General features: G+C 52.4%; 1 protein-coding gene across 1 annotated transcript; it reads left to right on the plus strand.

Moving 5' to 3' along the window:
- The first annotated feature begins 3,771 nt into the window (after positions 1 to 3,771).
- TCF23 (transcription factor 23) lies at positions 3,772 to 7,979 on the plus strand. The gene is made up of 3 exons (XM_043916160.1): positions 3,772 to 4,158; positions 4,857 to 5,099; positions 6,972 to 7,979. Exons 1-3 carry the CDS (start codon positions 3,937 to 3,939, stop codon positions 7,149 to 7,151), a joined length of 645 nt encoding a protein of 214 aa, XP_043772095.1. The 5' UTR covers positions 3,772 to 3,936; the 3' UTR covers positions 7,152 to 7,979.
- The last annotated feature ends 2,145 nt before the right edge of the window (positions 7,980 to 10,124 follow it).

Consider the following 10,124-nt stretch of genomic DNA (forward strand, 5'->3'; position numbering starts at 1 on the left):
CATACTGAGTGGCACCAAGAAAAAAAAAGAGTTGGGTGCAAATAAAATACAAAACAAAAATAAATGGGAATATATCTAGAGACATAAGATTGAAAAAGAATAAAAGTGCATTTTTCCTTTGGACTGGAAGTAATCACACTTCCAGGTTGTTTCTATAGCACTTGAGGCACTGAGAGAAATATGAATGGCTGTTCCAGAAAAAGAGGGAGAAGGCTACTCTTCTTGTCCCTTCGCACCAGTCCCCTGGCCATACAGATAGATTCTGAGCTTACTGAGTACTTCTTTCTCAAAGGGACCTCAAATGTGAATAGTATTCAAGAGGTCATTGTTCCAGGTGTAGATGACAACTCCTGGGAGGTGGAGCTCAAGTTCTTGGTTGAAAATGATCCTACTCTATCTATATCCATTTCCTCTCCACATCTCTGTAGACAGAGCCAGTCCCAATGTGAACTGTGAAGGGGCTTCGTCCTCATCCTGAAATAGTGGGGGCTGGTGGTGCTGTGCTGAAACAAAGCCCAGGAGGAGGAGAATCTGTCATCAGTACTAGAGGCCGAGATAGGAGCCATTAGGCCCAACTTCCATTAGTTAGACCAGTTCCTGGGACCCTACCTGTTTCCTACTCAAGAAACAGATGTCCCAGACCAGCTTCGAAAGAGAGTACTTGGTGGCTCAGTGATGAAGAATCCACCTGCCAATACAGGAGACACAGGTTCAGTCCCTGATCCAGGAAGATTCCATGTGCCGCGGAGCAAATAAGCCCTGCGCCACAGCTATTGGGCCTGTGCTCTGGGGCCTGTGCTCCGCCACAAGAGAAGCCACCACAATGAGATGCTCACGCACAGCACCTAGAGAGTGGTTCCCACTCGTGGCAACAAGAGAAAAGCCAGTGCAGCAATGAAGATCCAGCACAACCAAAAATAAATAAGTAAATTAAATTACAAAATACTTTAAAAAAGAGAGAGAATGCATGGCAGAAGCTGTGCCTTCATCCATCGTCTGTGTGTGTTCTCCATGAAGCCCATTTGGACCAATGTGGCAGAACCTGCCCTGCCATATCCATGGCCTGGTTGTTAGGGACGAAGCCCAAGGCTGGGACAAAGCTGTACTTCACAGGACTGTCCACACAGGTGCATGCAGGTAGTCCTGTACCAGCAGAGATAGCCAGGCACGGCATGGACCTGAGCTGTGCCCTGTAGATGAGTCTCAGCCCTCATGCCTTCAAGACAAGCTTGCAGAGGCCCAGTCTGCCTGCTCTGCAGCCTGATAGGAAACTTATGCAAGATACTGGAGCAATAGAAACATCCCCTGGATTTTGACCTGGGAAACACCACCCCTGTACATCAGGCTTACCCTGTCTTGGTTCACCTTCTGGGACTTTGTGGACACTGTTTTTCATTGTGTAAGTTTTCCTTTCCTTTCTAGCATCTCTGCTGAGGATGCAAATCTGAGAAGTGAAAGTCTTGAGGTGAGTTGAAAGTCTTGAGTCCTGAGATGAAAGTCTGAGAAGTCCCAGGTTAAACTGGCCATGACTTGGCAGTCCTGAGGACTGAGCATATGGGTAGAAGAGCTCCTTGAGAGTGTAGGAATGCACTTGGGCACAAGGAGATCTCTTTCCATGTGGCTGCAGGTATAGTTTTAATTTTTTTCTTCCTTCCTATCTGTGTCCTGACTCAGAAAAGTTGGAGCCAGAGCTCCCTCCTTCTCCTTCCCTGATAGGTTAAGTTCCTCCGGAAGGAGAGAGATCATACCATTTACCATCTGCCAAGGGCTTTCATGAGTTCCCTTAGAAGTCTGGCTTTGACATTGACCTGATTACATTTCAGATGGGCTCTGGATGGAAGCTTGGGAGAGGCCTGCCTTAGTCACACCCAAATGCCTTCTGAGAAAGACAGTATTGAACTGAAAGTCTGAAAATACTTGCTACTCATTCTATGGGCCACTCCTCATCTCACGGATGGTTAGATTTGGAATGCCCAATTTATCTGTTTATGGCAGTGGAATTCTCTGTAGGCAACTTTTCAAAACAGGGCTGAGGGTCTTGAGATGAGCGTCTCACTGATTCTTAGCTCATCACTTGAAGGTTGGCATCTGATAACTTTGGAGTAACTACACGTATAACACAAGACAGTTCTGTTATGTCTGAAAAGTATGCAGTTATTGCTTTTTCCATCCATATGCCATTCTTCTGTCCTGAGGGTACAGTGAACAGGTCTTTCAAGATTGGTATGACCTTTGACCCCAAAGAGGATTGCCACAGTAGTTTCTGATGACCCTTAGTTTCAATAACAGAGAGGTTCTTGTATAAGGCAAGGTTCTTATGCCCCTGAGAATGTGTATATCTCTCAGGTAAAGCACAGAAATGTTTCATATCAGTCTCATCTTGCGAGCCCTGAACAGGATGGTCAGCCTGTTGGAGTTGTTGGAACTTTAGGTTTTTCCCATTTTCTAAGCCAGGTGTTGCTCTTAGACAGTCAAACTGCCTAGTTGGGATGTTATTGTACATAGTGATCTACAACTGGGTTTCGACACTTCACTGTGTATTGTGGAGAGTTTTTTCAGGTCACTATACACAGGTTTGCTTCTTATTACTGCATATCATTCCACACTATGAATATACCTAAATCAATGTCATCACTTCTTTACTGATGGACATTCAAGTCAGTATTACTTCGCCTTTGTTTTCCTTTCTCTGGTTGGCTGAATGTCTGTCTCCCAGTACATCCTCCTTTGTTTCTCTGATCTCTCTGTACTTTCCCATTACTTATTCTGTCTCTGCTGGCGTTTAAGATTGGGGGATATGGGACTTGCAGTGATTCTGCTGCAGGGAGGGGTGGTAACTCAAGGTCAGGGGTGACTCTGGCAGGCTGGCTATTCCTTCAGCCTGTCCCCTCCTAACCAGCTGTATGGAGGATTTGAGGCAGCTCAGCAAACAACCTGATCCTTGCCTTCAAAGACCTCGAGTCTCACAGGGAAACAGACATGTGAGTGATCCACCCAAGGCAGAGCAGCATAGGGTGAGGGGCAGCATTCCAAGTCCCACTTGACTTCCTGGGCTTTCATCACCTCCATCACTTGCTCAGTGTTTGACATTGTGCAAGGTATTTCACTTCTGAATACCTCTGTGTTCCCTTCTATAAAGTGATGACATAAGAGTCTTTTTTTCTTAAAAGGTTGGTCTAAGAAATAAGATAATATGTGTGAAGTACTTACCACAGTGCTTGGCCTGTACTGATCTAGAACAGTGAACCATTAGGAAGCTAATCAGGGTGTGACTGTGCATAGAATGGGGTACCAATTAAACAGGGAGATGTGGGTTCTGGGTTCGGTGGGGTTATGCCCAAAGAATGGGTAGCTTTTCCCCTGGCAGAGCTGGAGGGAGGTATTCCAGGGGGACAAAGAGGTAAGAGTTACAGTACTGAGTTGGAAAGAGGAGACATGCTTGGGGTAGGGGGAGGAGGACCTGTGGCCAGAAGGTCATGCTCACAGGCAAAGGTGAGGGAAGGTCCTTTCAGGGATGTTCACAACCAGGCTTCTGGCACCGGGAAGGGAGTTCAGGGCCCTTCCATGGACTTGAGCCCCAAAGCTGAAGCAGCAGGTCTATCCCAGGACCAGGGCTCCGGGAAGGGTGCTCCTTTCCCACCGTCCTCCTGCCTTGTTCAGCAGGGGCCTCCTCCCAGGGCTTGGCCACTCCCCGCGTCCAGCACCCCCACCCCTCAGCCGGTTGGGAGGCAGTCAGGAGGCTTTCTGCGGGGGCTGTGCCGGGTGGGCGGTTTTCCCAGAGCAAGGAGCTGAGCAGGAATGAGTTGGCGCCAGCTCCCTCAGATATAGACATTGCTGGCTGGATGACCAGCCTGCCCCGCTAGCGAGAGCCTAAGGGCTCCCTTGGGCACTGCGTCCCGGAGCTGGGGACTGTAGCACCACACCTCAGGGGTGTGCATGGCACAGAGGGAGGCCAGAGGGGCACGGGCCATGCCAGGACTGGGCCAGAGCCCAGCCAAGGCCACGCCGAGGTTGTCAGCAGGCACTGAGAGGAAGAGGAACCGCCTGAGCAGGACAGGGCAGGACCTGTGGGAAGAGTCCAGCTGGAGCAACCAAAGATGGAGCCGAGCTGCCCTGAACCCTCGAGGAGCCAGGGCCAGGAGCCTGGCTCGGGGTCGGGTAAGAAAGTCGGGGCCTGAAGAGGGAGCTGCGGGAGGCAGGCATGGGAGGCGCTGCAGTGTCATCTCTGATGGCAGAGTCTCATTCATGGTTACTGTCCTGCCCAAGAGAGGGGACACTGGTCAACTGCTGCTCCAAGGCTCCACGCTTGGGACAAGTCAGAACTGGCCTTCACCAGAGTGCAGCTCAGAGAGCTGGCCCAGCTGACTTCTCGTGAGGAAACTGAGACCCAGAGGAGTGAGGTGTTGCCCAAGGTCCCAGAGCAGCCATAAGCAGCAGGGCCAGTGGGCTTTGCTGTCCTTTCCTCTTTACAACAGCCGCGTCCTCATCTCAGGACCTGGCTGGGCCAGGGTCAGCCCTACAGAGCAGGGCAGGGCTGTGCGCTCGCTGTGGACCCGGGCCATCCTGATAAGCAGGATTCAGAGTTAGGTGTCGATGGGGCAAGAGCCGAGGGAGGCCCAGCAGAGGATGGGAAAGAGGCCAGGGCTCACAGTTCTGAGCCCAGGTGAGGTCTTCTCTCTGTTTCCTCCGCTGTAAAGTGGGGCCGGGTCGAGAGCAGACAAAGAGGGGATGAGGCCCTTGGGTCTCTGCCGATTGGCTTGCTACTACTCTGGCAGGAGACCTTGCCCTAGGATACACCTAGCACCCAGGGGCGATGGGGGTCTGGTCAGATCCACTCACCGGGGTCCTCTGTGCAGAGCGAGGCCAGTCCTGAGAACGCTGCGCGGGAGCGGAGCCGGGTGAGGACGTTGCGCCAGGCCTTTCTGGCCCTGCAGGCCACCCTGCCGGCCGTGCCGCCTGACACCAAGCTGTCCAAGTTGGACGTGCTGGTGCTGGCCACCAGCTACATAGCCCACCTCACCCGTACGCTTGGACAAGAGATGCCCGGCCCTGCCTGGCCGCCTTTCCTGCGTGGACTCCGCTACTTGCACCCTCTCAAGGTAGGTCACAAGCCCGGGGCCTTGGGGAAGGGGGTTTGGGATGGGGAACCCTGAACTCAGGCCCCATCCGTTGGGCACAGCTGACATTGGGACCAGCTGCTTCCTGCTCTCTCAGAGGGAGAGAAGCTGAGGCAGGCTCTTGGGACTGGGCTGACCCTGTGTTTCTCATGGGATGCAGTGGGGATGATGATTAGAAATGACTCCACGAGAATGTGGTTCCTCCAAGGGGAGGGAAATTCTTAAGAGGCCCCAAGACTCTGAGGCACTTAGTGGTCGAGGAGCGAAGTGGGCAGTTTCCAGGGCTGGGGCCTGGGGAAGAAAACCACACTTTAGGGAGATTCCTAGATTCCAGGGCCTTCATGCCACCATACGGGGCCCTGGTGTCCTCTGGACTTCTGTCTCAGGAGGGGTTGGTCTAAGAAAACATCACTTTGGAAGCCACCCAGCCGGGTAGGGGACCAGCAGAGGCTGGGAAGTCAGGGAGGAGGGCGTACTGCATACAGAACTTATCAGTCTGCCACCTACCTTTCCCAAACTTCTATTTTATTATACGTAAAAAGGAAGATAATGTGAGTCTGACTTCGCTTCCAGGGAATGAAATGAGATCATGAAGGAAAAGTATGATTAATAATAATCATCATTGCAATAACAGTTAACATTGTGATAACATTATGTTAAGTTATTCCAGGAGCTGGACTAAGGGCTTTAGAGCATTTTCATCTTTTAATCCACACAAGAACCAAATGAAGGTGGTTTATTTTTTTTTTCCAATTTAGAATTACTTTACAGACAAGGAAAACAAAGCTTAGGGAGGTTAAGTGTCTGAATGCTGTTTGAACCCTAGAGTGTCTGACTTTAGACCCCGGGCTCATAGCCATTAGGCAGGCCGCGGGGGTGGAGGTTGGGGGGCGGTGCAGAGTAAGTTGCCGATTGCAGAGTGTAACTGTGATAAAGGGTCATCTTTGCTCTCTGAGGATAGCAACTCTTTTTTTATGGAGGATATTTGTCACCATCTCTCTCCCTTAAACATCATAGGTCTGAAATGTCTTGAGACTTAAGATATTTTTCTTTGATGTAAATACAGCTAAAATGCAAGAATTTGAAACAAAAAGGGGTCACTCAGAAATGCCAGTGGTGGCACCTGGTGCAGAGTCCCTGGGTGGCACAGTCATTCCTTAGCTGTGAGATGGCAGCAAGGGGAGGCAGTTGCATGAAGCGGGTGATAGATAAATATGTTGAAGAATGAATACATGAGAGCCTGGCTAGGGCTAGAACCCTGGCAGCTTGGTGGGGTGGGGTAGCTACCCAGGAGCAGGGGCCCTCAACCACTGGGTTGGGGGGCTGTCAAGAGGAGGGCAGATCTTAGGGCAGAGTCAACCTGGCATTTTCTGGGACTGCCCACATGCCTGCCGCAAGGACGGACGGGCCTGAGAGGCCTGCTGCTTTTAGAGAGAGTGGGCAGCACTGATGTTTGTGGCCACAGGCACTTGGGTGGGTGCTGGGTGAGGGAAGGGGGCAGGACTGTTCAGTGTCAGGAGGAGCCTCTCCCTGCCCCACTTGGCCGCCCTCCCCACCACCCAGCCCCTGGCGGCTGCCCCCTCCTTCCCCACCATGGTGGGGGCAGTTTCCTCTTGTGGCCATTGCTCTCCTCAGACAGGTCCTCCTGTGCCTCTCAGCCAGGCTCAGGTGGTCAGGAGGAGGTGTGAGGCCAGGAGTGGGGGTGAGCCCAGGACCATTGTCACGGTGCAGTCGTGGTGGTGGGAGGGGGTAGTCCCAGGGAGGGACGCTAGGGAAGGCCAAGTTTTGGGTGCCAAGGGCTACAAGGGGCTTTGCTAATGAGCTTGACTCTCGTGCCCTCCCTGTGTCTTGCAGAAGTGGCCAATGCGATCTCGTCTCTACGCCGGAGGCCTGGGGTGCTCTGGCCTTGATTCCACCACAGCCTCCAACTCGGGCCAAAGAACAAAGGAGGCAGAGGCCGGGCCCCAGGTCCCTGGAGAGGCAGACACCCTTCTTCCCACCAGACCGCTGTCACCAGCACCCGGTGACAAGTGATCGTCACAGTTGCCCCCTTCTCCTGGACTGCGACTGAAGCCTCGGGACCTGGATTCTCTGCCACGCCTCACCTGTCTTCATTCTGCCTCTCACCCATCGGATCTGATTCAGGCTTGGCTCTGGGTCCCTGCAGAGCAGTGGGCACCTCTGTAATGAGAGTACTCAGGAGGACCAGGAGCAGATAGAGCCTCAGCTTGCCACCCACGGGCGATGCCCCAGGGGCTCCCTTGTGGTAGTTACAAGGGGAGTGGGCGAGGAAAGGGTTTGATTGAGTTGGAAGTTGAATTTGTGCACTGTCCCTTGCTTTTCTCCCCTGAGGTTCCCACAAACCCTGGGCGATTGCAAGACCACAGGCATACAGGTAGCAGCTGAGGCGGCCGAGGTAGCAGCCGAGGCTGGCAGAGGCTGCAGGGGCTGATGGGAAGACCAGGGGGCCAGACTGGCTCTTGGCAGCTGTGAGTGTAAACAGAGCTGGGCCGGGGCCATATAGACAGAGGGGACACTGAAGAAGGAAACATGCTTTGCTATTTGCACTGCAAGATGCTCACTAGACGTCAGAGGCAGGGAGGAATTTAGGAGTCTCGTATCTGCATCACGGTCTCTCCAGCTGCCCCTCATCACTACATTTTCTCCCTCTCTGGGCCCTGCAGCCTTCCACTCTTTTCTTGATATGAGTTATATTTACAGGTTAAGCCAGAAAGCTTACATTGCTTACATTCCAGGATGCAGAGACATCTGTACATGGTCCTAGCTGCCTGGTTTGAAATTTCATCCCAACACCTTAAGGCCTTATGTATGAAGACTCAATTACATCCTTGAAGGACCTTAGAAGGAGAATGTGTATCTTTTCCAGGGGATAATGACAATCTGCCATTGTATTAGACACCTAACCTCCAAGACAAACAGGATAGGCCTGGGTTCACTGGGTTCCTTCCATGATTTTGGCTGAAGGCCTCACTGGCTCATGAATTATTTCCACAGTCTGTCTTCGAATGAGCTCTCTTGGGCCAGCTCCTCCCCACAGGCACTGCCCTCTCAGGCTCTCCCCCTGTCCTGCCATGGGGTGCCAGAAATCAGATAGTGCTTTGATGGAATTTATCTCTGGCCCTGTAGAAGTTGTTTGAGGAAAGATCACAAAGTCTATACATACAGAAAGGAACTTTTCAGATCAGGTGTGGCTTTAGATCAGGCACATGAAGCCCAGACAGAGAAGGAACAACCTTTTTGTTAAAGTTCAGTGCCTTGGAGTGGAAAGGCAGGGACCAGGCCAACTAGAGTCCCAACAGGGATGGATAGCCTTAGACAGAAGCCACCGTTGCCACCATGAGAGCAAATGAGATTCTGGCTGGCTGTGAGTGGCCAGGGCCTGAACTCTGGTGTGCGGAGCGGCTATTCCTCCACAGGGCTGGCCAGGACAGCGGGAGAAAGGGGGCTGAGGGAATGACTCAGCAGACTGGGGCGGAGGCAGGAAAAGAGACACAGAACGTCCCAGCCGAGGCTGCGTGAGACGTGGGAGAGCAGCTGGACCGGGGCTGGGAGCCATGGGGAGAAGGCCTCAGCCAAGGCCAGACTCGTAAATCTCCTAAGTCTCCGCTGAGGGGCCCGGAGAGCTTGTGCAGAGCCACTTCTGGGCAGCTGGACGGGGCCAGGCAGGGCAGAGACCAGGTGTGGGTGGGCATAAGCACAACGTTCTTCACAAGACCATAAAAGTCCAGCTTGAATGTTCTATTTTTAAAGCCAAATAGCAGTATCTTCCTTGTTGAGTTTGAGCATGATCGGAAGAGGAACAGATGAATTTCTTCATGAGCTGGTAGCATACCATCTCTCTGGGGATGAAGCTGGGAAAGCTGGCTTTGAGGGTGCGTTGGGTCCCTGCCCCCCCCATCCCCCATAGCACAGGGCTTCTTCTGCTAACTCAGGGTTTGGAGCTTGCTCCATCCACCCGGTTTACACTCCAGCCTTTGCCTTGTAATGTCACATCCTTTGAGGGCAGAAGGATCGCATTAACCTGGTAGAGAAGACAAGGAGGGCCAGAGAAGGTTGCAGCTGGTGGGGGCTGGGGAGGGCAAGTGCCATCATGACAAGTTGCTAAGTCTGCCTCGGGATCTTTCCAGGCAAAGCTGCTTTCCTTAGTGCTCTAGACAGGCCCTGTGGGCTCCAAAAGCCTTCTCCAGCCAGACAGCACCAAGCACAGCTCAGACCAGGAAGCAAAAGGGTGCAAGAGGGCAGGCATTGCCAAGGAAAGGACCAGGGCTTGAATGGGAATAACCAGAAGAGATGTCAGGTTGGAGACTTTGACCCACAAATGAACCAGAACCAAGATTAGGCCCCTTTTCCTCTGTAGCAGAAAAAGAAAAATACCCTCTCATTGGGAGACCCTGGGGGCAGGGGTATGTGGGAAAAAATCTCCAAAAGGAAACAGGAGCCTACGAGTGAGAAGGATGCTGGTCCATTGCGGGGGCGGGGGGGTGTTTTACCTCCTGCCCCGTCCCCAGGTGCCCAGGTAGGGGTGGGGCAGTGATGGCCAGGACAGCGTCTCTGGGACTGATGTGTGATGTGCCTGTGCTTTCTGAGCGGCAGCAGAGTTAGAGGGCAGAGGCTTAGATGTGCTTTGGGAAAAGCAGAGCTGGCCAAGGGATACCAAAGTATTAAGGTGGAGACTGCAGATTTCACTAAACTGAGAACTAAGTGATTAGAAACAGAGAAATCTAGTCTTATCTGAGAAATTCCCTTTCTCTTCCTCTGGACAGAGCCGGGCAAGGATGAGTCAGATGGCCCTGATGGATGAGATGCACGTCCTCTGCCTTGTGTGGCCTAACCCTTAAACCCAGGGCCCCTGCAAGCTTGGTATTCGAGAGCAGGGGTTTGTAATCTAAGGCCAGCGAGCCAAATGTAGCCCCAGATTTTGTGCTAAGTCACTTCAGTCGTGTCTGACTCTTTATGACCTCATGGACTGTAGCCTGCCAGACTCCT

This window comes from Cervus elaphus, chromosome 11 (genome assembly GCF_910594005.1).
Source record: "Cervus elaphus chromosome 11, mCerEla1.1, whole genome shotgun sequence".
NCBI classification, from domain to species: domain Eukaryota; kingdom Metazoa; phylum Chordata; class Mammalia; order Artiodactyla; family Cervidae; genus Cervus; species Cervus elaphus.

Bases quoted from the DNA above. Each gene is read 5' to 3' on its own strand.
- TCF23 (XM_043916160.1), top strand. From the start codon at position 3,937: ATGGCACAGAGGGAGGCCAGAGGGGCACGGGCCATGCCAGGACTGGGC. The intron at 4,159-4,856 runs GTAAGAAAGTCG...TCCTCTGTGCAG, and splicing joins GGAGCCTGGCTCGGGGTCGG to AGCGAGGCCAGTCCTGAGAA. The intron at 5,100-6,971 runs GTAGGTCACAAG...TGTGTCTTGCAG, and splicing joins GCTACTTGCACCCTCTCAAG to AAGTGGCCAATGCGATCTCG.